This window comes from Adiantum capillus-veneris, chromosome 16 (assembly GCF_014529385.1).
Source record: "Adiantum capillus-veneris isolate H3 chromosome 16, ASM1452938v2, whole genome shotgun sequence".
Lineage (NCBI taxonomy): Eukaryota > Viridiplantae > Streptophyta > Polypodiopsida > Polypodiales > Pteridaceae > Adiantum > Adiantum capillus-veneris.
The window spans coordinates 67,747,719-67,775,372 of NC_140946.1; the positions used below are offsets into that span (position 1 = coordinate 67,747,719).

General features: G+C 40.8%; 1 protein-coding gene and 1 pseudogene across 1 annotated transcript in view; one reads left to right on the plus strand and one right to left on the minus strand.

Annotated features, from left to right (window-relative positions):
* Positions 1-4,882: 4,882 nt before the first annotated feature.
* LOC147439215 (uncharacterized) lies at positions 4,883-6,950 on the plus strand (annotated as a pseudogene).
* A 9,811-nt stretch (positions 6,951-16,761) lies between these two features.
* Positions 16,762-27,654, minus strand: part of LOC147439216 (cytochrome-c oxidase/ electron carrier) — a 41,932-nt gene continuing 31,039 nt past the window's right edge. The window contains exons 4-5 of the mRNA XM_086483988.1: positions 17,194-17,369; positions 16,762-16,982 (exon numbers count right to left, since the gene is read on the minus strand). Of these exons, the coding sequence (XP_086340114.1) occupies positions 16,935-16,982; positions 17,194-17,369 (224 nt within the window). The 3' untranslated portion in view covers positions 16,762-16,934. The remainder of the gene's footprint in view (positions 16,983-17,193; positions 17,370-27,654) is intronic.

The window sequence follows — 27,654 nt, forward strand, 5'->3', positions numbered from 1 at the left end:
TCGATCTTGCCCAAACATATTGCACTGCTTTATCAACTATTTGATGTCATTTATAAAATTCATTTATACACACTAATTTATTCAATATAATACTTGTCATTGATGCAAGAAATTTAGCTCCCCTTTTGAGCTGTGAAGTGATAAATTCTCTCGCCAATACATCATAATGTCATTTGAGTGGTTGTAGGTAAAATGCTTCCCGATCAAACAGTGCAATTGAAAAAGAGATTACGCACACAATTAGTGCATGTAGTGGATGCCCTCACATTAAACGAGATAACAACCTTGCGAGATGAGCGGCGCTTGCAGGCCTTGCTCTCTGAAGTGGTCCACTCAACAGCCTTGAAGTTTAAGGGTGCAGATATTAGTGACGTGCAGCATCTTCTCTTTAGTATTGTTGGAGACATGCCAAAATGCGCTATTGACCTACGAGCTGACTTACCAGAGGACATACAAATGGAGAAATTACAACATTGGTATAACTGCTAGAAGATTGAAAAGGAAAAATCCACTCGCGCAAGGAATATTGACACACAAAACACCTTCATTAAGAAATTGCGGAAGGAGACCCTTCAAGATACTAGAGGATCAATGTCTAGTCTGCACATTCAGAAAACTGTACTGAACTCATTTTGCTCTGTCACCTTGGGCATTCCATTTGAGGCTATAAAACGAGGAAGGAAACTAGGATCTGGGTCATATGGAGACACTTATGAATGCAAGATCGAAGGGATTTCTTTCCTTCCGTCCAACAATGTGTATTGCTATAAGGAATTCAAAGGTCAAGCAAAACAACAATTCAAATCATTCGCAATCGAGAGCAGTGTTGACCTCAATCACCGAGGTATTGTGCGTGCTCTTGCACATAAAATTCAATCACCATGGATACTTATATTTCCTTATTTCAATGGATCTTCCCTTGGCGATTTGATGGAGTGTGTGCCTACACCTCTTGGAAGCATCAGTGAAATTGTACTTGAGATGGGTGATCAAAAACACAAAAAATCAACTGAACTGGAGTTGCAGCAATGCAGGCTTATCATCAATCATGCTTCATCTTTGATTCATGCACTAATAAAAGCTTTGGCATTTGCACATGAGAATGGAATTATTCACAATGACCTTCACTCTTGGAACATTATGCTAGACTTCACTAGAGAGGGAATACCAAGAGTAGGCATTATAGATTGGGGTCTTGCCCTTCGACCACCACATGAGGGAAGACCAACAAATATTCGTAAGCCAAAAGAGCATGCCAAAAGGCCTTGGCGAGCAGCTGAACTATTGAATACCAGATCTACATGCCCTTGGAGCAAATCAACCGATGTATATGCACTTGCATGGGTCATCAATCAGCTCGGTATTTTCTGCAACGAATTTTCTGTGTATTACAAACTTGACTTGATGCAAACAAGTACTACTATAGAGGTTGAATCCATACAAAATATAATCAACAATGCCTACCTTCTGGAGAATCTGTCTGAAAGAAAGACGCTCGCTGATTTAGATAAAGATCTAGAACATTTGCATATGCACCCCGAACAATGCTTGCGTCCCATCTCTGAAATGTGTATTTCTTTTTTCCATTGATCCTAGAAAATTTATCGCAACTACCAAGCTCTTTTTTTTTATTAAGCTAAAAGTTCCATTATGGTTTGCAATAGTTCTTTGAACATTAATTTGTTGCCTACTTCCATTATATTCATCCCTTCTACTTTTTTTTTGTCGTCCAATTTCATTGTATTAGTCCCTTCTAATTTGAATCGGACTAATTTGTAACTACTGTGTTCACAATTGCATTTAAGTGCAGGTCTTCTCAATGGCAATCGCTACTACGTTACGTGCTACCCGCAAAAGACGCCGAGAATACGCCACTTTTCAAACTATTAATAGACGAAAAGTCCTACTCTGTCCTATTGCTTCCTCATGGTTTAATGTGCAACATATTTATGAGGCCTGGCAAGAGGAATGCAACATCACAACTTACAACATTTCCATTTGCGGAAGGTGTGGCGTTTGCAATCTATCAAAAAAAGATACCCAGAACGATCGTCTTGATAACACACGCACGAAGCTAGAAAATGCAACCTTATTGCAAACAACTACAATACATAATCTCAAAGTGAATTGGACTTGCTGTTCTGCTTGCCTGAAAAGTTCAAGAGCAAGCAACGTTGTCATCTTGCAACCCGACTATATACAAGCCATCCTAAACACAAATCAACTAATTGTGCAACTCCTTAGCGTCATCGATGTTACAATCAGCGTCACAAAAACAGCAACTGCGGTTGCAAAAGGCTTGCTTGATAGAAGATCGCTACTCAACAATCCACTAATCTGTCGGTCGACAAAGCAAAACATGTCTCGGCCAACTTCGTTACTTGCAAACACGCCACTAGCAGCAGTGCTAGCATACAACATAAACAGTAATCCAATTCTCAAGAAGTACCGGTGCATCGCTGAGCAGCCAAACAAAAGAACATCTATTTGTATTCTATCAACATCATCTATACAGAATATCGTAAGGGACCACTCAAAGAACAATCCATTTGAACTTATGCAACAAGCAGAAGCACAATGTGAAATTAGCATATTGCAAAATTTGTTCAACACAACAAAGAGAACTGCATTTACTGCTAAAGACAAACACGAGTTTGGTTCCATGCAAATACGTGATACTGCTTATCTAAGCGAGCGGACAATCAGCTTTCAATACAATGGACTTCCGTCTCATGAATCTGAAGTGCAGGATATTACATTGGAATCAAGGATATTACCTTTCCTCTTTCCCACAGGAAAAGGAAACTACCAAGGAGAATTCGACTTTAGTGAATACATTAGAATGAGAATCGGAACTTCCTTCTCTGTATACACATTGTACAAGCCATATTTGCTCATGATGTACCAATTGAAACAAGCTATCATGATTGCAAACTCCACAAATAGTACATTTTTACAAAGGGATATTGATAACTACAAATGAGCACACACCGCGGCATCTACACATGATGCAGTAAAGCATATTATTTGATACAATCTCCCAGCCACAATGCCAGGTACTCCACCATGGCATCGATGAAACTTGAGAGACCTCATAACAATGGTGGACATATGGGGACTACCACATCTGTTCTTGACACTCACTGCTGATGAGGTTTCCCAAACAAGATGGCAAGAAGTCATCACAATTGAAAAACTTGCTCAAGGCTACAACCAAGACTTCAAGTGGAACGATTGCCCTGTAGAGTGTGCAACACTGTTTCACCTTCGCTTGCACACTTTCCTAAATAAGCACGCATACTTGGCCATGTAGAGCATCACATGGTGCGCTACGAAGTGCAAAATCGAGGCTCACTGCATGCACATGTCATACTGTGGATCTCTAACAAAGATTTGTGCCGAGTTACAAATGAGATTGCTGCATACATACCAGCAGAATCACAAGACACCTTCACCATCGAGCTGCGAACCCTCGTTACCACAAAAATAGATACACAGATGCAGAGACTCTTGCAGAGTCATGGGATCAGCTAGAGTGTGCAAATACGGATTCCCGTTTGAACCACAATACAACACGACTTCAACTATGGATGCTTATACTGCTAGATGGCTTTACTACCTCCCTGGGTATGACCATCGAAATGTTGTCCCGTACCATCCCACAATCTTGCTCCTATGGAAGGCACACATGAATATTCAAAGAGTCACAAATTCATCTATATCGCATTGCCTTCTCAAATATGCAATGAAACCAGAACCCCTTGGAAAACTGAACCTCTCCACAGACGATGCAGTTGGACTTCACGGCTTGGACAAAGTAAAGCTTCAACTAATTGCAACCTCTGTATTATCAAAGCCAATATCTGCGACAGAGGCAGAAATCAACTGTTTGAATGTTCCAATCATCACAAGGAGTGAACGGGTTGAATACATCGACTCCTCTCCACCATCACTACGGCAAAGGTTGCTATCTCGTAGCCAGACTATAGTCATGCATCCAATTGATTTATATTGTGCAAGGCCCCTTCATTTTGAAAAGATGACATTCTATGACTACCACAGAAGATACAAAATTCTAAAGCCACACGAACATACTCCTATACTGAGTTTCCGTGATGCGTACAACAACAGCATCATAGAGAAACAACGCCTCGTCAGATTTACAGAGTACAATCCTGTCCATCAAACAGAGGGATTCTTCTTCAATGTCTTGTTGCAAAAACTTCCCTTTAGGAACGAGATGGAACTTCTATCACCAACCAACACGCTCTCTTCTTACTTCCTGGAGTGCAAAATCCGTTGGATCATTCTTCATGATGAAGACTTGGAGATGTACATAAATGAGCACACCCAACGCAATATGCTCGTCTCTGAAAATACAGGACACACTTTAAACCTCATAAAACAAAAGTTCATCCTCAATCGTGAAGATCCACTCACTTGTACAGTGAATGACACAGTTGAACCAGGAGTATCTCAAAGTCGTGCTACAATGCTGAAGCTACTGCAAGAGTTCGCTGAGACCAACAATGCAGCTCTGACCTCTCAACAACAAGAAATCTTCGATCGTATATCAGGCCTGAGTAATGGCCTCCATGTCATCACAGGCATTCCAGGATGTGGAAAAACATTCCTCATAAAATTCTTCACCTCAAGCTTCATAAAAAATAATAAGACCGTTATCCTGACTGCATCAACTGGAGCAGCGGCCACTCGCCTTAGCAGCCTTGCAACTATAGTCCACTATCAATTCAGGATTCCTTATTCTAAGCAACATTTCCCACAAGCAATTCATCCCACAGATGAAAGATTTGTCACTATACATGGTGCCAACGTCATTATCATAGACGAGATATCAACGCTAACGAATACAATCTTCAATATGGTCTTTCTCTAGATAGTTAACATCACCAACGGAACACTTCTTGACCCATTCAGTCAGAAGCTCATATTAATTTTTGAGGATTTGGCGCAACTCTCTCTAGTCTGCCATCACCAGGAGCCATTATGCCATGTTTGCAGTATACAAAACTCAGCTTACATCGCTGCAGCCACTACCCACAACATGACCTTCTCAGTTCGCCATGCTGCAGACCCCACTTACGTCCAATTCTTGGATACGATCCATGTCAAGCAACCAACAGAACAACAAATAGCAGAAACACTGTCACAGTGTGTAATTAATGAAACTGAACTCCTACGAGTAATCGATGACGCTACTACACTAATATGTACTCATAGGGAAGACGTATATAAGTACAACAACTTGATTCTACAAAAGTCTTTCTCGGCATCTGATATTGTTGCCATTCCACTAAAGACCAATGCTCTTGATGAACCATTGCTGCAGGAATGGCTCCAAGACAAGGCATTCCATGAGATGGACAATACTGCAATTGGGGCTAGATGTATGATTACAGAAAACATTAACTTGGCTATGGGTGCCGCGAATGGATCCGCTTATCGTATACTTTCCTATTCATACGACTGTACCGGTCAAATTGCTGCTATAGAAGTAATGCTACTTTCCACTGATACCACCATGACAATACGAAGGACTAAACATGCTACAAGAGCAATCAATTGCAAATGGTTCCACAAAAGCACATTCCCTTTGTCACTCGCGTACGCAATCACTGGACACAAATCTCAAGGAGCTACGATATCAAAGAAAGCCATCCTCATTATAAAACAAGCTTTCGCCCCAGGATTGGCATACGTTGTGTTCTCTCGTGTGACAGAAAGACGCCATCTCAAAATATTGAACATCCCAACCCCAAGGATGTTCTGGCCAGCCAGTAGAACACTCCCCCAATGGTTAGACATTTCCTCGCTTTTTTTCACAAACAAGTCCTCTAGCTCTTTCGGTCTTTCATCTCGTAAGGTGCATGGACTACACAATCAATTATTTGACGACACTTTTCTTGACTGCAGATTTTCTTCATAGCAAGTAACAACCTCCAGCATCTCCTCATGGACACCGAGCAGGTAACCATTCCTCAAATTAATCTATTTTGTAGCTACATTTTATGCCATTCAATATGTACAAAACTCAACCATCATATTTCTCTTTCTCTATCATTCAGATATTCGATAAATTCATCAATATCGCAGCTACCTCAAAACCAAAAAACAATTATTTTGCATACCCATCTTCAAATCAAATGTGCCTAGCAAATATGGCTAGCGAGGCTCCGAGTGCATTCATCGAAGGGTTCCGCATGACTCAACTCCTCCACTCATACATCAATAAATGCAGCAATCGAAACAAAGAATATAGAAATAACGAGCTAAAGGTGGCAACAGGTACTTCGAGCTCTTCATATTCTTGTCTTGCACACACTAAAAGTTAACAAATTTGGTTGCTTCTACAACATCTATCCTTCTTTTTCTACAGGGTTACAAAAAGAGATACTGCTATCGTTGGGCATTGACTTCGATGAGTCAAACAAACTACTGCTAGACACAGATGCCCAAGAAATACTGAACACAAAGACTGCTGGTATCACCACCTATGCAATCGAGATGCTACACTACGGGTATAAAATTGCCCTCGACAAATTGGTCGTTCTCGACAAGAATACAGCAAGCCAGGCACTTTCCAACATGGTCAAAGAGTTTGGGAACGAATTCAAAGGGAACGAGAGAGCAATATTAACTGATGAGAAATTCACATGGCATTTTAATAGAGACCTTTTTCATGCCCGGTTTCGATCAGACAACTGATCCATTTCAAAAGCTTGAACCACTACATGGTAACCATATGCACCCCTTATAGAATATAATTATCTGATTACATACTAATTCAGCACATCACTTCAATACAGGACATCGACAACGAAACTAACAAGGAGATCCCCAACAACATAACAACTTCACAAGAGGAAGCAGCACGTTCCGACGCTGCTCCAACTCCCAAAAGACAATGACAGATGAAGAGAACTACATAGTTTACTCTATTAGGTGCAAAATCAATTACCGTGTTTACATAGGCATGACATCCGATTTTGAAGCTAGGAAAAGAGCACACATGACAAATCCACCAAAATGGATGAAACATGATGTGTCGTCCTTTCCCCCATTTTGTCAAAACTTTGAGTTTCATGTACTGCACAATACACACGATAGGAGCACTGCTATTGCACTGGAAGCACAAGAGATAATTACTCAAGATGCAACGTCCACCAAAGGATACAATAATTTGAAGGGACATCCTCCAAACTGCAAGAAATACTATTATTTAAAACACCATAGAAAAATATAGCGTGCAATAAACTTAATCTTTGTTCTAAGGTAGCAACTCCCATTCAGTTTTCTCTTCTGTATTCAATCACTTCTCAAGAGTCTTTTCCTCTAATATCTGTGATAATTTTTATGTTATGCTTCTCTATTATCTGTGAGACTTTCTTTATGTTGTGTTCTGTTTAGGTTATGTTCTGCAATTTTTTTCTTGATATCATATTATGTTTAGCTTATGTTCTTGCTTTCCTCTACATGAACATCATTCACCTTTCAAATTTTAGGATTCAACCGCTACATGTACTGCAGCTCAATGACTGATCAACATACTAGTCCGTCCACATTACCTAAATGTCTTGCAATAACATCAAGAGAAACAGACAATCCATTCCAACAACCCCATGTCTAATACTTCTACAAAAAATTATCAGCTAATAAGAGACAAATCATGTAGCAACAACTTATATATTTTACAAAAAAATTATAAATGTACAAATGCTGCACCTTGTCTTCAACATATTAAAATACACAAAACAACAACTGCATTAGGTTATAACGCTTGTTCTGGACATCCACCAAGGTTGAGAATATATTATTTTTTGAAAAAAAAACAAGAAAATATAGTTGCGAACTTATGCCATCTTTATTTAATTGCTTTGTTCAGTGTCTTTGTCATATAACGTTAATCATTGGCTACAACAATGTTCTTTTTTTTCCATTCAGACTATGACAGACTTGACTACTTATCAGCTTCTTTGATTTAAATGCTTTTTCTTTTCAGTTTACAATGGGTAGGCCGATTCCAGCTGATCTGATTGAGCGGCAGCCAGAATTTGAGACTGCAATGTATAAGTTGCAATACTGTCTTTACCCACATTTGCAAGAGCGGGTGCTCAGACACTACATGCATAAATGGACTAAGTTCATTCCATGGCCAATTCAACCACCTACCCCATGGCATCCACATTACATCACTTGGAACACACTCGGTCGAGAAATCACCGTCGACATCGCCATGCTGGCTAGTTGCTCCACAAAACACCATTGTATGTTGTTTGTGCAGATTGCAGACGTGCTCGACCTACTCGAGACTATAGAATTGAATTACTCTAACGTGGTCCCCAACCACCTTCAGTCAGCTAAACAATTCGTTTCGCGCTATTTTCGTCACACGCGCAACTTTGAAGATCATCTTACCGATATAGCCCTTACTTCTTGCATCAAAATCTCCCACTAATATGTGTTGTTACCTAGTCCTCCTCCTCTTCTCCACAGAAGTTCTCTCCGTTTCATTATGAAGAAGTCATTGCATGCTACATTCAAAGTCTTACCAACTCTCGTTTGCTTAGTTCCGTTCTTGATTCATCAACTTTTTACCATACTATATCCATCAAATCGTTCCAATGACTTACACTCACTTAGCACAACAAGATTTGAGCAAAACAAATAATAAGCTCTCCCTGTCTCTCTCTTTTTAAAAAAACAAAGGCATCTCTCTCTCTCTCTCTCTCTCAAAACAAAACAGTACATAAATTCCTGTATATATGAGTGACTTCTGCTAACTAACACTCACAAGATTTGTCGACATTAAAATAAGCGCACTCACACACTCCCTCCCTCTCTCTCTCTCAGCTTTCACTTCTATGTTCTTTTTACTAATGTATACTCTTCTTCAATGCTTCGATGCGAGCAAAATAGTATTTACAATGGTGCCCTTGCTCTCCATTCATTTCCATAAACATCTAGGTACCAAATCCATAAACATCCAAGCACCAACGGAAGCTCTCTCTAATCGCAATAGTATTCCTTGCTATTGCTTCTCAATAACTCATTCAAACACTCTCCAACTTCATGCCTTCTCCTCCAAAGCTTGGAAATCAAGGCATACTAGTTTTGATTTTTTTGTATTTCAATGATGATGAAAGCAATATTAAATGAGCAATGTCTACCTCATGAAAAAGAAATTTGCATTGAATGAAAATTTGACTTTTTTAAGATTGCAAGATTATTAAATAAATGAGTTATACCTTTTTCATATTTTGTTAATATCAAACTATTTTTTTATGTAACCTTGGTTTTTTTTCATTGGAGGAGTTCTTTTTTTTCTCTCTTCTAAAGGGTCCTTCAAATAACTTTCAAAATTTGAATGTTTTTAGGAAAGAAGAAGCTATGTGACACAAGAAAAAGTACAAGTTAATTCCAAATCTCACTCAAAACCTGCACTTAATTTGATCTTAAGCTTAAGGTAAGATTAATTGCTGAGGGTTTCGAGCAGTGGAAAGGTATATATTTTGATTAAATATTCTCACTTATAGTTAATATGACTACTTTGTGTATGGTGCTTGGATTAGTAGCTATTGAGGACTTGGAGTTATCTGAAGTTTTGTTAAGCTAAGCAAAGAAGAGTTTGTATGTAAACTCAAAAGAACATTTAGGCAAGGATCAAGGAAATGATATTGAAAATTCATTAAATTCATATAGTCTCATAGATATAATAGGAGTCAAGAGGATCACTATTTGTACATGAAGAAGCTCAACAATGCTTCACTCATTCTTCTTGTGTTATATGTCAATGACATGCTAATCATTGGGAGAAACTCTACGAAATTGTCAATTTGGAGCAAATATTAAGTCAAACTTTTGCTATGAAGGATTTACAAGAATCTGATCACTTTCTTTGTATGGGTGTCAAGTGTAGCATATCCAAGGGAATTCTTGAATTATTTCAGGAATGATATATTTGTAGATCTTGAAACATTCCAATATGTAAGGAGGGAAAGCATTGAATATTCCAATGCTAGCATATGTGAAACTTAGCAAGGATAATTCTCCTAAATTGGAAACTAAGAAGATCGAGATGGTTAAGATTTTGTATTCCTTAACTCTACATAGTCTCATGTAAGTGATTGTGTCTATGAGGCCAAACAATGTATTTGCAGTGATTGATGAGTCATTACATGGATGATCCTAGCAAGAAACATTAGGATGTAGTGGAGAATATCCTCAAGTACTTGAAAGGTACGCTTCAAAAATAGTGATGCATCTGTCATTGGATACATAGATACATCCGTCATTGCATACGTAAATGCAAGGAATGTAGAAATTAGGAGGTCTATATATGGCTATGTTTTCATAGGGATAATGTCTTCAAGATTGCACATCCTCTTACATTACATCGGATGAGTATGTTGCAGTGTCTGAGGCCAGCAAGAAAGCTTTATGGTCAGCACATTTAGTGGGAGATCTAAACAAGGGTCAATAGATTCTAGTGTTTCATATGATAGTCAGAGTACCATTGTTTTGGCAAAGAATCCCATGTTTCATTCCAAAATGAAACATATTGAGGTGAGGTATCACTTCATACGGGATGTGTTGGCAGATAAGTGGATAGAGCTTTTCAAAGTCCATATAGGTGACAACCCTACAGATTCTCTTACAAAGATCTTAGCTTCAAAGTGATTTACACATTGTATAGAGTCGATGGATGTGGGGTGAAGCCATTAGAATGCTTCACTATACATGTCTTGGGCCAATAGGGTAGCCAGACAACCATTAACCATTTACTAACTCTCTTCTTCCTTATCCTAATAGAATATGGAGTGTGGTATACTACTACAAGCTCCACCCAATGTTATTGTCTGCTCCTCCCTAGAACACTCCCATGTACACACTTTAGTATTGTTTTCCTCAACCTGATAGTAGTCTCCGACCTTGTTAACTAGAATAGATTTTACTATTTTCCTTGGACACTGTTTCTGTTTTATTTCATTGACATGCTCTTGTGTTGGACCCTCTTAATCTCATTTCTTTCAAAGTTGTGCAAATCACTCCATAGGTTGGGTTTAACTTTGAGCAGTTCTCGAAGTTGAAGACATTTTATCTATGTGGACATGAATGCAAGTTATTTGTGTCCAAAGTCTACATTAGGAAGAGAATGGGGTCTAAGAGGGCCTCTTTATTTGGTAGTTTAAGGAAGTCAAAATTTTAGTATTAAGAAAGTAATCAAAGGACAACTTTTGAATTCAAAACAAGCAAAATTATTTGAATCAAAGATCTCCTTAAAATAGAATTTAAAATCTAGTGGGTAAAACCATATCATGTAGCATATCTATGGAAAGAGCTCGACGCGTAGATTGCAGATCTATCATCTCCCCTCAAATCAGAGATCATATGTGGGAGTTATGGAAGGCCAAAAATCATAAAATTGTCCACTTTCTTTTTGGGGAGAAAGTGCATCCTTTGACCACTCTTACACATCTCTTACTCTCCCACCATTCTTGCACACATGGCGTACACCTATTTGTCAAAATGTGAATCACCTCCATAAGCTCATGGCAAATAAAGAGGCCCTCCTAAACTCCATCCTCTTCCTAATGCTTGGTCCACACCACTTTGGTTGTCTTGCAAACTAAGAATTCTTCTTCATGCTCATCTATGTATGATGGCAAGGTTTTAAATGCATTTAATTTGAATTACCAATTTCTTTTGAACCCCAATCCCGATATATTGATTGCATTTTCACTTCCACAAGTGGATGTTTTAATCATAAATCTTCAAATGGTGAAGACTCCAAATTTTGACTACCATTGTTTGGATTTCAAATTGCCTCCTATAGATGGTTAGACTAGTCTTCTACCGCAAGTGGAATTTTGTCTCGTCCATCCTTGGTATCAGGTACAATAAGAGTTGGTTCTCTTACAAGTTCATGTTGTTTTCCTTCCACATCTCCCATTTTTTTACTAGTTTTTTATTCTTTTTGTTTTCTTTTTAGTATTGATGGTCCTTTCTTCTACATTTTTAGAATTTCTTTGTAACTTGGACCAACCTTTAATAAGCTTCAAGTTCGGTTGATTTTTGCTTAGAACTTTGGTAGTGTTTCCATTTGTTTTTCATGGTCTGCTCAACTTGCAACCCTACTTTATAAGCTTCTAGTGCAACATTTAATGGCTCAATACTTTGTCAACTAAAGTTGAACCCCCTACTTGGTCAGTGGATTCCTCTCTTATTTTAAATAGTGGATTTGGTCCTTTTCTCAAACAAGTTTTTTTGTTTCTTGGCTATTGCATGTTGTTTCTTTTTCCTCCATGATGTTTTTTTTCCTATTCATCCTATTTTGAGATGATTGTTTTTCTTCATCTAATTTTTAGCCACTTTCTTTCCCAAAAATTTGGTTTGAGCTCTTGCCACAACTTTCAAGCGTATTATTGTCTCCCTGACGAGCTTGGTGGGACCACCATGTTGGTAGTAGCTTTACCCTTATTGTTAAAGTTATTAGGACATTCACTTGGAAAGTGTTTACCTTTTTGCAAAATCATAGCAATAGACCATTGATAGCACAAAAGTTTTTGTTGATATGAGGACACGTGTTCTTCTAGTGGTCATCAATTTCACAATTGTGAAAGTTGCATGTCCCATGCCTTGGTTTTAATTGAGCCTAGTGCCTTATCATTGGCCATCTTGCCCCTTGATTTTCAATGAAGTACACTGGAATAACTTCTGGCTGTGTATAATAGATTGGTTCCATTATTGGGGCTAGTTTTTGCACATACCATCCCTCTTCCATAGACAATGATGAACTACCCTCTTCATAGATTAAGATTGGCACTAAGGCTTTCTCATCAACGGGCTCTTCAGGCTACATAATCTTGCTAGAGATATCTTGGCAAAAATAACATTGTTTCATGGTAATGGGGGTTGTTGATGTAACACAAGTTGAGGTCTTCCTATCTCGATGACAAGTTTCTACGATTATGCCATTGGCATCAACCTATACATAGGTTACCCTTGTGGTCTCATTGGAACATACTACACGTTTTCCTCTTATTTAGGCTTGTAAAAGCACTCGTGGAACTCATTGTTAGTCTAGTTTTGTTCCACAGCACACTACTTTTGCTTGGGTTGGCACATTGGCTCACTAGCTAGTGTCCCTTGTCCTAGTACTCTCAATGGTAATTGTCTTTATAGACCAACGACCATTTGATCCAATTTCTTCATCAATTCCTCATATCCACATGTAGAAGATTGACGTGTAATTCCAAGCCCTATTTGTGTAAGTAAAGCATCTACATACCAATCACTTTAAATGTCATTGTTATCCTCTTCCTCACCTTAGATTTCACAATTATCCATCTTCCTCAATTCCTCATATCTAGGTGTAGGAGATTGAGGTGTAATTTGCAAGTCCTACTTGTGTAAGTAAAGCAGCTACAATCCTATCACTTTGAACATCACTATTATCCTCTTTCTCACCGTAGATTTTGTAATAATCCCCTAGATCGATTACATCTAATATGCAATGCTCTAAAGTTGTATGTTTCATGCAATACAAAGTAGCATCCAATGTTTAATTCCAAGCCCAAGAAACCATCCTTTCCTCATCATGATTTTCCTATTAATGATACCTAACAACATATTGCCTCATGCGGCTAGCATAGTCTCTAATCATCTCTCCTTGTTTCTACTTGAAGTTATAGATTCATCCGACATTATCATGCTTGATTCCTGTTTTGGAAAAGGAACCTACAAATCTTTTCGCAAGTGTTTATAGAACTGTTATGTTTTCATCTTTTAGAGTTTGAAACCATGTTCATGGTTTCCCTTCAAGGATCATTTCAAAGCCCTCATATTGAGAATAGAATCGCCCACTTTTTTGCTAGCACTGCCTATTTAAAGCTTGCTAGATGATACTTCCAGTATGTTTCTTGACCCATTTTTGAAAATTTGCATGCCTAACCTTTCTTGAGTCAAGTCTTGCTCACCCAGAAGCTACCTTACCTATCAATAGGTCCAGATCATGGAATAAAGCATCAATGTGTTGTGACACTCTTGGCTCCTTGGCCTCACTATCACCATTTTTTTCTACTTTAAAGGTGGATACACCCCCATCCATCCAATCTTATTAGGGTGAAACAATAGCATCATTCACGATCTACTGTTGTGGATGTAGATCCATGTTGTGCTTTGGTGCTCAGCAAAGAAGACGTGAAACTGAGGGATTTGCCTTCCTTTTGTTAGGCAACCATAGCCCAATCGAAAGATCTTGATATTTTGTTTTATCAATTTCATGATCCCTCATTAAATTGAACCTATTGTTATATTTATCTCTAAATGAGTATTTTGGAAGTAATATCCCAGCATCCAATTTTAAGACACAGATGATTTTATTATCCTCAAAAGGTTGAGGTTTAGCATTCCAAGCCATTAAGAATTTGGTGGAATTGCCATTGTCCTATTTATATTCCCAAGTTTCCATCATCTGTGTTTTGCGCTTTGGCCGTGCCTAAATTTTGATAGTAGATATCCAGCTAAATCAATGGAAGGTGGACCTTCCTTGATTTCTTCTATTGGTTAAGTCTCAGGTGTTGTAGGAATTATCAATTTTCCCAATCATTGACATTCTCATGATATTTTATCCTTAAAAATCTGATACCCTTGGGGTACATAGAATAATCTCCTTTTTTTTTAGTGAGCAAGTGATTCTCCAATTGGATTTCATGGTCATCGATTTCGACCACTTACTCGATCTATATAGATTTGAGCCCCATGTTTTTTGTTCATATAAAACTCAAGGCCAGTCAAATACCTAACCGTAGTCTCAAGTCCGGAGTTGTTTGATTGGGATTCCATATCGGAGTTGGTGTTAGAGCATAACTCTATGCTTCCTTCAAGGATCGTTGACAATTTATCTCCTTGGTTTACACTCTCTTTAATTGATGCCCGGACTCTCAAAATCTTTGACTGATCCTAAGTGTCTTAGTACCCGGCCTCATCTAAAGTTCATAAGGTTGCAATTAACCACTGAATTTTAAGGCTAGCTTAGTTTGTTTTTATTACAAAGTGCTCGTCAATCTATTTCCAGTTAATGGTCAAAAGTGCCCGTCATCCAAACTTGTCATTTTTATTCTCCTCTGCTATATGAGCCTAATAGTACCTCTTGTGTGAACATGCAATTTTGGTTAATTTGTTTTTTTTTCAGTTTTTCTCGGTTGGTATCAATTTCAATGTCTAAATTGATCAAAAATAATGTGCACCATGTATGCAATGTGTACAAGCATATGGCATAATATTTTTCTAGTTTTGGCCCTGTAGTCCTATATTGCAATAGCTGTCTACAACATTATTTTTCCAAGAAGTTGATTTCTGATGGTTTATGGGCTTCTGAGCAACAGTTTTGCAACTATAATTAACCCCAATTTTTCAAACAATTAAACACCACATTTCAAAACCAATCCTTCAACTAATTCTCTCAAATGCGCTTTGGGTGATTCTAAAAAATATTAGGGGTGGTTCACACCTCTATAGATGCTTACTTACCCTACTCCGAATTCAAAATTTCGAAGGGTGCAGAGATATCAAAAACATCAATTAGATTCTATTTATGCACTATTAACTCATTGAATGTCCCTTCTTCAACCAAGAGTCCAATAGGGTTTACGAGTCGACGCCCAAGTTGGGTATGGCAATTTCTCTCGAAAACCCGCCGGGGTGATCAAGGTTTTGGCGAGTGAGGGCAACCAAGTCTCGCAGTATCTGGATCCCTACGAGGCTCTTGGGCGCTGTCACGTCCCTAACGGGGTCCGCCAAGGATCCCTCGGATTAACTAACGAGGGTGCAAGTCCTAAAATATTGGGCGGGCTATCCATCCCCAAGGCGGTGTCTAAGGTCTCTAATTGGGATTGAAATCAGTGACAAAAGCTTCACCTTGCGAGAGTAGGCCGGGCATCGTGCCCGGCTCCCCAGCTCGCTAAAGTAAAAAAAAAATTCTACTCGAAGATAACAGAGCTGATTGGCAATGGATTCAAAAAATCTTGGTGAGGGCGACATCTCCATCGAATGGAGAAAGTCAATTCCATGAGGACCTTACAAATCAGGCCGATACAATTCCTGAAATTTGCCACGCACATAATGCACAAAATGAGCACATAATGGCACATATAACACACACAATACAACCTATTTACAAATATTGAAAAGTTCCACGTTCTCATCATTAAAATTTCTACTTGAATAGCATGTCCTTCAGCTCCAAATATACTTGGCCTTATGACCCCTTCAACAAGTCCTCAGCATTTGTAAGCATATTTGATACTTGAACTTCAGTAAACCACATGAAACAATGCCTCAAATTTTAGGCAGATTAGACCTGAGTCTCCCACTATAAGCAAACTTTTTAGAATATTTCCAAAGCAGCCCCTACATTATAGAACCCAAATTCCCTGTTATCTGAATTCTCTTTCACTTTCCCTAGTTTGGAAAACCCTAGTCTCTCTCTCCCTCTCTCAGGGTGGGCACATGCACCCCTGAGCCGAGGTTTTCAGTCCAAAAAGGGTATATCCCTACCCAAATAAAAAGCAGATTTTGGCAGGTAGCTGAGCGAGCGGTGAGTGACACACAAGATGCCTGATGAACAGGTAATTGTCTGAAACATCAAACAAAACAATCAACCCCATGAATTCCGTTATGCTGACGTACAAAGCACAAAAGGGGAAGACATCACCATTTTTAAAACAAGCCTCCAAAATCTGAACCAACAAATGTATTTATTCAAATTGAGACTTCCAACATGAAATTCTGCAAAGTTCACTACAGAGACAGAGGCTCAGTCAAAGGCCAAAAAAAACTGTTGAAGGTGTAAAGTGAGCTGAGAAAATTATTTCCAACTTTCCATGATCATAAAATGATGTGTACTTCCAACCTCATTCTTTCTTTCCAGTTCCATTGGACAGATTCCAGAGGCCACGTCCCTGCATGGAAAAGAATACAGCATCATCAACTTTGAAAGAAGAACCGGTGTACTTGAAGTGATGAATCGCATCAAAGACGGGAAATTCCCTCTCTTTAATGTGCATATAGCATTAAAAACATCAAGTAAACTTTGAAGAAGAGAAGCTTTGAGTACAAAAAGCTATCAAAAAAGTTTTGTAGCACTATTTATCTTAGATTACTATATTTTACCATCATGGCAGCCGCTGTAGTTCCAATTGCTAGTGGCACGATGAAGCTGACAATCTTATCAAAAGGGCCTTTCATATGAGTGTAATTGCCAATCTTACTCTGATAGTACAATTGTCTCTCGTACACATTTTTTGGTATTTTTATGGTGTATTTTCCACTGACTCCATCTGCCATATCTGCTAAACAGAAAAAGCAACCAAAAAAAAAAAGCAATGGTGATATTTAAATATCTCTGCAATTATTAATTTGCAAATATTACATGGCAAAAGGCTCAGTCCAAGGCACCTTATAAATTAGAAACCAGCACTCTAAAATGCCAAATTCATATTTGCCGCATAGCAAGCATGCTTATCCTTGATTTTATAAAACATTAAAAATAGTCATTATCTGACTCTTGCCAGTAAAGGAGCCTAATTGCCCCCAAATTCAAGATTCGTTAATACATGCAAGGTCCAATGTAGCAAGAAACAATTCGTGCATTTTGAGCACATGAACAAAATCGGCAAATAACTGAACTTGACTAGAGAGAGAGGACTCCGAAGGAGAGACGGGTCACGACACGGAAGGGTGGAGTTCCGTCCCCAAATGCACTGGCCCCAAAGAATGGTGCCCTTTTCGGAATTTCTTTATTATTGCTTTGCCAAGGTGCAACTCCCCGAGGTTCCAACTCTCCCCGAGACTCTACATCCGGATGCTCTCTAGAGAGTGGTCCTTTGGGCATTTATAAACATATAAGGAATGATGCCCAAAAGCAACAGTTCTAGAAGCTTCCAATCCAAAAGCATCTACTCCCTAAAGCCTTGCGTAAAAATTCCAAATTTCAGCAATGTCGCGGGAATCCGTACAGCTGGCCACGTGTCATGTCACCGGGTTTTACAAAAATCTGGGGCAGCCTTCAAGCTTTTGACTTTAGGGTTTAGGCCCCTCGGCCATGCTCCATAAGTTCTTCAAGCTGCAAGGGGTTAGGTTTTTAAAACCCTAGCCCCTTTCTTAGTCCCTCACCGAATCCATCCCGCACACTTGACATGACACAAGCCAAACTCACAACTAGACAAAGCGGACGTCAGGCTTACCTCCCAACCATAGAGCCAATACAGGCTCACCCCCGAGCCTGGGAGCAGCAATTCCGTACGCTTTGCCACGTCAGCACCTCCCTGAAAAGCGGATTTCCGTACCACTTTGCCACGTCAGCTAGCCAGTCAGCAGGTTTTGTGCCGGAATTTGCGGAGATCCGTACTGTGGCCACGTCAGCCTGCCACATGTCATCCTGGGGGTCTACTGCTATGCCACGTCACCCATTTGTGACATTCGAGGGTGCTAAGAAGGTTTCTCAATTTCTAAGCATCAAAGACAAAAAATTTAATTTTTTTTCAAGCAGATTTTTGACAAAGTCTAGCAAGCATGGAAGGCCATCTAGCAGTTCAGATGAGGAGAGCTTGTCCTCTTTTGACAGTGACCACATCAACAAGAAAACCAAGGAGTTCAAGGAAGGGAGTTCAAGGAAGGAGGATGATTTGGGTGCTCTTACGTTTGAGAAGGCACGCCTTGGGAAACGGAAGGGAAAGGAGCGGCTTTTCCAAAGCTAAAAATGTGGTACTATGGCCCTTTTCCAGATTCAAGAGAAGATAAGCGATGTATCCTTCAAATTGAAGTTGCCAGAAACTTAGAAGATTCACAATGCTTTTCATGGGAGTCTCTTGAGACCTTTCAAGGGTGAGGTGTCAGTCGACAAGGAGCCTGCGGAGCAACTTGAAGTGGAAGAGAGCGGTGGAAGAGAGCGAGGAGATACTCGTTCCAGAACAGATACTAGCTCAGAAGGAAAGGAAAGTGAAAGGTAAAGTGAACGGCGGTTCTTAGTCGATAACTATCTAGGATTGGATGTGAAGTGGATGAAGGAGGAGGACCTAGCAGATACTCCTCAGATTTGGAACTTTACCTTGAGATTTTTTCCGATCTAGCTTCGACTATTTCGAGAGATCCCGTGGATCAACACGGTTGAATCTAGTGCAGACGCGACTGCACAAGAGGGGAGTCACTCCGCTCCTTTGTCACACGTTACCCAGATAAAATAAAGTCACTGATTTTCCTTTGGATTTCAAAGATATTGATGGGGGCTGACAGTATTCTGCTAGATGACTTTATGAAAGAAGTACTTCGACATGGGAATTCCCGAACGAATCTGATTTTTGTGCTCTCTCGTGTGATTTTGTTTGAGGGCAGGACTGAAAGACGAAATGACTGCAACATTTCGGTCTTGAGAATCTATAGGCATGATCGCAATTAGAATTAGCTACTCCGACATCGGTGAGGCTCGGGATGGATCTAGATGCGATTGCTAAATACGTTGCCAAGAATCATGGTCTTAGATCTGGAATCAATTTTTATGTGATTGATATGATGTGAATGTGCACTGACTGAGTCGTCGTGCAAGTGCTAGATTTGTGTTTGTCTAGTGCGTCGGTACTTAAGAGTCAGTGTCTACTGAGCTAGTTTATGGCCTCTGTCTGTTTTGTAGGTGTAATCAAGGGCGATTACAACTCTTTCATGAGGGGGGGTATGTCACAAAATGATGACGTGACAGTAAGGCCCGGGACAGAGGAAAGGCTAACACGACGGCAGCTGTACGGACAAGCCCGGGATTTGTGCTGACAGGCTGACGTGGCAAATACTAAGGATTTCCGCGTCGTGTGTTGACAGTTGATGATGTGGCAAATTGTACGGAATTCCATAATTTGTGCTGGCTGCTTTTTATGACAGATTTTGGAACCAGATGCTTTTGGGACAATTTGCTTTTGACCTTATTACTTTTGGGGCTCTGCTTTTGGGGCATCCCTTGTAAGAATAAATAGATCTAGGCATCTGAACAAAGAGCCTGAGAGCAGAGGTCTCTCAGGAGTTGTACTTGGCAATGAGTAATGATAAAGAAATATCGAAAGGGGTGTCAAACTTTACTACGTCGAGCCGTGTCGACTCTCTCCCCCTCTCTCTCTATTAAAGTTCAGTAATTTTGAAGTTTCTGTTCGTGTGTTGCTATTGATTTCTCCCTTGGAGTGTCCAAGCCTGTTACATCACAGCCCTCAAGTGGCATAATATGAAATTCTTTCGCATCCACATAACTTTGAATGTGCAGACGAAGTTTCCCCAAAATGGGAGTAGCAGGCTCTGAATGACCTGGGCATGCCAAACCTGCTTCACCTATCATACCCATCTCCTCTGCACGAATGCCCAATTTTGATACCAATTCTAGTGATATGAACTTTGCACGGACTCCTGGATCAAAGAAAACCAACACTGTTTGGTCAACTTTGCCCCAAGCTCTGCACAACTCCGTGGCATCTATGTTTGGCTGGTCACCAACCAAATCTGGGACAAGTGCTGCATTGGGCTTTTGCATCTACCCTTTATGCTCTGACTAGTCATCCTTATCTTCTGCGGGCATTCATTCGCAAAATGTTACAAATGTAGCATTTCTTGGCCTCTCTTAGGGCTTTCCTTTCTTCAAAAGATTTGCCAAAAAAATGCCTTTTCTGTCCTTGTCCTCGCCCAGAAGAAGATTTAGATTGCTTCTTGGACGTGTCAGCTTCATCAGTGGAGGGTTTCTTTGTGAGAGGCACGAAAGTATATACAATAGTCTGAACTCACGAATTATAAGAGGGAATAAAGCACTTGTAAAACTATAAAAGCAAGGGACACAAGAAAAGAAAAGAAAAAAAAAAAAAACAAACAAACAAACTAAATCACTTAGTCTTTGCCACAGCAATGCCCTTGGTTGAACACTGTTTGCCCTGGGACCCTCTCTTGTTGGCTATTGAATCCATCGGAATCTCCCTTCAACAGATTGCTCGCCACTCTTGCATTCTCAATCAACTACGCCATATTCATGATAGTAGTCTTTGTGGAGTAGTCCCTGATTTTCTTGGGCAATCCGCAACAGTACTGTCACGTGCACATCTAACCCTATGTGTACGTGGACAAGCTACTTCATGACAAGGGTTCAGTTCAGTTCAGTCAGTCTAGAATAGGAAGTGTATTGGCACTTTTGTGAGTCTGTTCGCAGACCATGCATGTCTAGGCACTTAGAATAGATGCATATCCTCTGGTTGCACACAGCATGACCATTAGATTTCCATCAGAACCCATCAGGAGCATTTTTACAGTACATAGACCTATTTTTCCTATTTTTGACATTTTTCACTTATTATTTTTAAGTGACTTTTGTTGGAAACTAGGTAGGGCAATTTTGCTAAGCAGGAATATATAGAAACCTAGCGCTAGTGCTTTTGGGCAGAAGAGGCAGTAGGAACCCGGTGTTCATCAAGCAACTTCTCAACAAGACCTCCCAAGACCGAAGACCTAGCGTTTTTTCAGATGCAGAGCTAGCGTTTTTCAGTAAGACAGAAGCTCGAGCGTTTTTGCACAGCAAAACAGCCCCGACGACAACACGACACAACAGATCAGCCCTAGCGTTAGCAGAGTCCACAGCAAACAGCAGATTTCCCTAGCGTTAGCAGATTTCTTCGCAAGATCGGTTTTCAGCCCTAGCGTTTTTGCATCAGCCTGGTAGTCCAGCGTTTTGCAGATCTACCACGACGGAACCAACACAAGAACCAACGTTTTCAATTTTCAGCACTTAGATACAACACTTTCCGCAACAGATCCTCGCCGCACGGTCAGATCCCGGCCATCGACATCGTCATCGACATAGAGTCAGAATTCAGAAGATAAAGATTTGCAGATTTCAGCCATTAGCATTTTCAGATTTCAGCCCGTCTCGCCGTCGTCCTCATCGTCGGCAAGTCCAAGCATTGTAGAGATTTGTGCAATCAATAGTAGACCGTTCTCACCATAGAGAGTGGGGCCTTCGGAGAAGGGTTTTGACAACTTTCTGGTGTCGTATTCTTCTCTCTCTATCTCTCAGTCTCAGCACCTTCATTCACAGTGTTCAACACTTTGTTTGTGTCCATTGCACTCTCTCACTAAAGGAACGGAAGGCTCTCCCTTCTGTAAGTAAAAGGAACCCTTGAGCACAGTTCGGAGCACTCATCTTGAGCAAAGTTCAACGTTCACATCCGCTACACCTTACAAGTACTTCTCAATCTGTTCTGACAATGGCACAAACCTATAAGAAGTTACTCGCAACAGTGCGGCCCAGGACTGTTTATTGTACTCCTCAAGATTCGCATATTGTTTAGCATTCAACTCGTGTCATTCTACCATCACATCCACTTCAAAAGTGTTTGCCAGCCATGCAGGTACAAAAAGTTGATTGAACTGCTTGACCTTGACTCAACAATGCGGTCCACCATTGAAGTGCATTCCCTTTCAAGAAAGTGGCAACCTTGCATATCTTCAAAGACTCTGTGAAGTTTCCTCCAGCATAAACTGCATCAAATTGTTGTATGAAGGTCAAAGCCTTCAATTGATCCTCAGTTCCTTCGAAAGTTTCAAACTTCACTTCCTAACCATCTTCCTTGTAATCCTTAGGCTGACTCAAAGGAGTCTCGCATTACCTGTTTTGTCACGTGACACATCCAACCCTATGTGTCCGTGGACAAGCTACACCATAACAGGGTTTCCGTCAAGTCCAGTCAGTCTAGATTAGAAGTGATCTGGCACTTTTGTGAGTCTTTTCGTAGACCATGCATGCCCAATCACTTAGCATAGCATAGATGCATATCCTCTGGTTGCACACAACATGATCATCAGTATTTCCATCATAATCCATTAGAATCAGTTAGGGGATTTTTGCAGTGCATTTAGCCTATTTTCCCTATTTTTGACATTTTTCACTTATTAATTTAAGTGACTTTCCAACAAAAATAGGTACGGCAATTTGGGTAAGAAAATATATAAGCAAACCAAAGCTAGCACTCTTTGGCAGATGAGCAAGGAGCACAACACGCGCCAGGCAGCAGATACTCCCCTCTCTCAGCAAGACATCCCCAAGCTCCCCTTGGCGATCCCATCATCCTCTACAGCCTAGCGTTTTTGCTTATCGCCAGCATACCCTACACTCTTGGCGTTTTCAGCATACCTTCATCGCCAACATCCCCCTAGCCCTAGCGTTTTCACTACCGCCAGCAAGGCTGTAAGCACTTGTGTTTTCAACCCTCATTGAAGCAAATAGATCAGCGTTTTCAGCAGCCCCGAATCAGCCCCAAATTTTCAACCATAGCGTTTTTGTGGACAACAGTTAGAAGGTCGTAGATTTCAGCCCTTAAGTCGTCGTCATCGTTCCCGTCATCGTCGCCGACATAGTCCCAAGTTGCATCAGTTTCCATGCATCATCATTGTACCACTTTGTGCAATCAATGGTAGACCACTCTCGCCGAGAGTGGGGCCTTCGGAGGAGGGTTTTACAACGTCTCTGGTGTCATATCTCTCTTCTCTCTTTCTCTTAGTCTCATACACTTGCACGCACAATATCCACTCACTTTGTTCGTGATCACAGCACTCTCCATAAAGAACAGAAGGCTCTCCCTTTCATAAGAACTAAAAGGAACCTTGAGCAAATATGGACCACTCATCTTGAGAAAATACAACATTCATTCCGCTGCACGTTACATTGGTATCAGAGCTTTGGTAGTGTTTTGTATCACTCAAGGGAAGAACTACAAGAATCACAAGAAATTTTTTTTCACTTGTTGCAGTCGCACGAACCCAAGTTCGCTTGGGTGTGTCGATTCCTAATCGTGTTTTTAAAGAGTGACAGGAATCCCAGGAAAGAAGGGCTTGTCCAGCCTCCCCTTGTGTCACTTTTCACTCATTGCAAGCGGACCGTGCACTTAGCGGCCGGCCAATCGACGTGAGGTGGGAAAAAGCAACCTTGGTGTGAGCGCAAGGCCGCGAAGGGGTGCGCCCGCGGAAAGGAGTAGAACTCGGGTGAAGAGAAGATCCTTCTCAAACACGGTTTGCAAGCGAAAGAAAACCTCAAGAAACTCAAGACCCTCAAGAACCCAAGTTCCTCGTGGACTTAATGTAAGGATTAAACACATGCCTTCACTCCATCTCTTAGCCATGTGGGAACTAGTCCTAGAACACTCTAGAACATCTCATGAGAGCCTACATAAGAAGGCACCCTCCACAAGCTCTAGACATCACTTGTAGTTTACAAGCTTTGCTTATGCACTAGTTATTTTGTTCATTTCAATGGTGTAAGTTCTCCTCTTGCATAGGCATTTTATTTCTCTCTTATCTCTCCTCATTTTGTGTCTACAACATGAATGCTACATGTGTGTATCCACCCTAAAAACCCAACAACTGGTATCAGAGCATTAAAGACCCTCATGGACTCACTAGCACACACTAGCATTCAATTTTAAGTGGTTTTCTCACACTCTCTCTCTAAAACGTTTTTGGAAGAGCTAAAAGAGGAGAAAGTCGAGCCTCACAAGTGGGCATGCAAGTGGACAAGTGGCCTTGAAATGTGGAAAGTGCTCTTCACTTTATTCTTGCTCATTCAACCACCTACTTTCTCTCTCCTCTAGGAGCTTCTCCTTCTTCCCACCAAGCTTTCATGGAAAGCTTCAACTCTCCATCAAGCCCAAGCTTGATCTCAATGCTTCTTACTCTCACTTGCTTCATTCTTGCAAGACTAGGCTTCTACTAGCTCCTATCTTCGTCTATCTTATTCTCTACTTCACAAATAAGCTCTCGAAGCTTCCATGGCTGTGTTTTCTTCAAAAACAGTCCATTTACTTGCTCTAATCGGCCCCATTTCATGCTCCTTTGATGCCTAAAGCTCCGTACATTAATAGTACAAGACTAGCTAACTAGTCACTAGCTACTAGTCACATTTTCATGAGTTTTAAGCTTCATTAATTCTTTGTTTTCATATTAGAGAATTAAAAGTGGAAAACAGGCCCTTAAATCTAATTTTTATGCTCTATTAAGCACTCTTAAGGCTTGGGCAACACTCTATGACACTTGCCGACAAAGACTACATCAATCAGGAGCGTCTACATCACTAGTTCGAGGCCGATTCTACTTCAACAAAGGGGGACCTTTCAAATCAGCAAAAACAGCAAGCAATAGGCTGATTTCTCATCATTCCACACTCTTCAACAAAGGGAGAAAAGGACGCTTCAACTCTACTTTGAAGTGGCAATACATTGCTGCACTTGCTAACCCAAAACAAGCATTTTGTAACTCTATATGCTACATTTTACTTGCTTCATTTGTATGCTATTGTAACGGGCCAAGACACTGTTGCTAATTGGACTATTTTCTTATTTTTAATGATTAATCTCTTTTTTTTAGGATATTTTATTATGTGCACTAAGAACTGTTAAAAGATTGTAGCTACAGGAACTGCCATCAAGAACGGACAAACTCTGATGTGTCATTTGATGGGTGACGTTAAACATCGCGAAGGAGTTTCCGTAAGTTCGGTGGAAAGGGCCAGGTTACGAATGCGCTTGATGTGTCACATGATGGGTGACGGGTGCATCAGTAAGGGGGCATCCCGTAGGCTAAGGAGGAAATCCGAACTGAGTAAGAAAGTACGCGTAAGAACGCAAGCACAAGAATAAAGATGGGTTCAATGAAGCTTTTTACGAAAAGCAGGAACAGTCGCGGGAGGACAGATGTTTTCCCGCGAGGAGTCTGTGTCTGCATTGCATCTGTGTCGTGTCCTGCACCCAGGGACGCCTAAAATGTGTCCGTGTAGCATTGCTTTCACTAACTAAGTGAGTTTTTGAAGTTTGAACAGGTTCACACTTTATTTTATTAAGTGGCCGGTCACTTTTAAGTGACCAGGCCTTTATTAATAAAATAAAGCAAGCCACTCAAAAAAAGGCCAGCGTTAAAAAAAAGCTACGCAAGGGGGGGGCTGATTTTTGCGATCTCTCTCTCTCCTCTCTCTAGGAAGCGCCCAGCCCTGCTTTTTGTCGGCTATTCCCGCCGAGTGCCAGACCCTATAAAAGGGTAGCCAGCGTTTCAGTTTTCAGACGCCGGAAGCAGCAGAAAAACACCAGCGCTAGGAGTCTGGAGAATAGTCTGGCGACGGAAACTGCAAGTGTTCGCGTGACAACTGAGTACGGAGGTCGATTCTCCGAGCAAGAAGCGACACGTATAAGGTGTTGATACGCATTGAGAATTGTTGCTCTGTGAGGTTTGTTTTGCAGGAATCTCCCGTCTTACGAGAAGGTACGGCTTCACGCTTAAGTCCCTTATGGGAAAGTACAGCTTCACGCCTAAGTCCCTTACGGGAAAGTACGGCTTCGCGCCTAAGTCCCTTACGAGAAGGAACGGCCTTGTGCCCACCTTTACGGGAAAGCACGACCTTCGGGTCTAAGATTACAGAACGGAGGGGTTTCCTCGGGTTCTCGTGCTTGTATAAGAATTCTCCCTGAATAAAAGAATACTCTTAACGGGGGGGGGGACCAGCCCATCTTCTGGTCCCCAATACTGTGTCGATCTTCTCCCTTCTCTCATGTTTTCAAAGAATTATAATTTTCAGATTTTCTAAGTGCTCGTGTACGCTCCCGTTTTGTGACAGTGGTATCAGAGCTCGGACTCCTCTCTTTCTCTACAAAGAAGGACGATTCCGGGAAGAACCATGTCGAGCCAAGGGAGAAGAGTTGAAGAGGAGCTTCAACAAGTGCAAGCTCACCTTGCGGAGTTGCAACAAATCTTACTGTTGCCAGACGTCCAAAAGCTTTTGGGCGGAATGAAGAAAACGAATGGAACTGATGCAGCCAAGCATCCAGACAACACTGTTGGCGTGAGACCACAGGAGGCAAGAGAAGAAGAACGTGCCGAGGTGCACAAAGGATCTTCGGATCGGAATGAACGGCCTACTTCAAGGAAAGGCCAGGAAAAAGCGCTCTCTTTGCTAGACGAGAGCAAGGACATCTCTATCTCATCTCCATCTTACTCTCCTGATTATACTTCTACTTCTCGATCATCTCGTCAGAAGAAGGAAGCAGCTACTACTGCCACTACCCTACATCAACCTAAAGATAAGCCTCGATTCAAGAAGCAAGGTCGCAAGTCTCAACATCGCATGAAAGTCTTCAAATCAGGCGACAAGGACATCAAGTTCGAAACCTACAACGGACGAAGAGACATCTCCAAAGCACTGTCCTTCATCAGACAGTTTGAAGTCGCCTTTACCAATGGGCACTTCACAGAAAAATCCAAATTACGCCATGTGGGGATGCACCTCAAGGAAACGGCAAGTAATTGGTGGTTAGCCAAGATTCTGGAAGGTTCTCGGGCCAGAACTTGGGAGAGCTTCAAATCTGAATTTTATGAACAATTTCTTCCACCTGACTTCGAGCAGGACATACGGAAGGAATGGGACTGGCTTGCCCAGAAGGAACATGAAAGAGTAACGACCTATGTGGACAAGCATTGGTCAATTCTTCTGAAGGTCACTCCCTTCATGAAGATTGCCGACGAGGAAAAGAAAAGAAAGTTCGAAGCGGGTCTCCAACCGCAGCTTCGAAAGAGTATGAA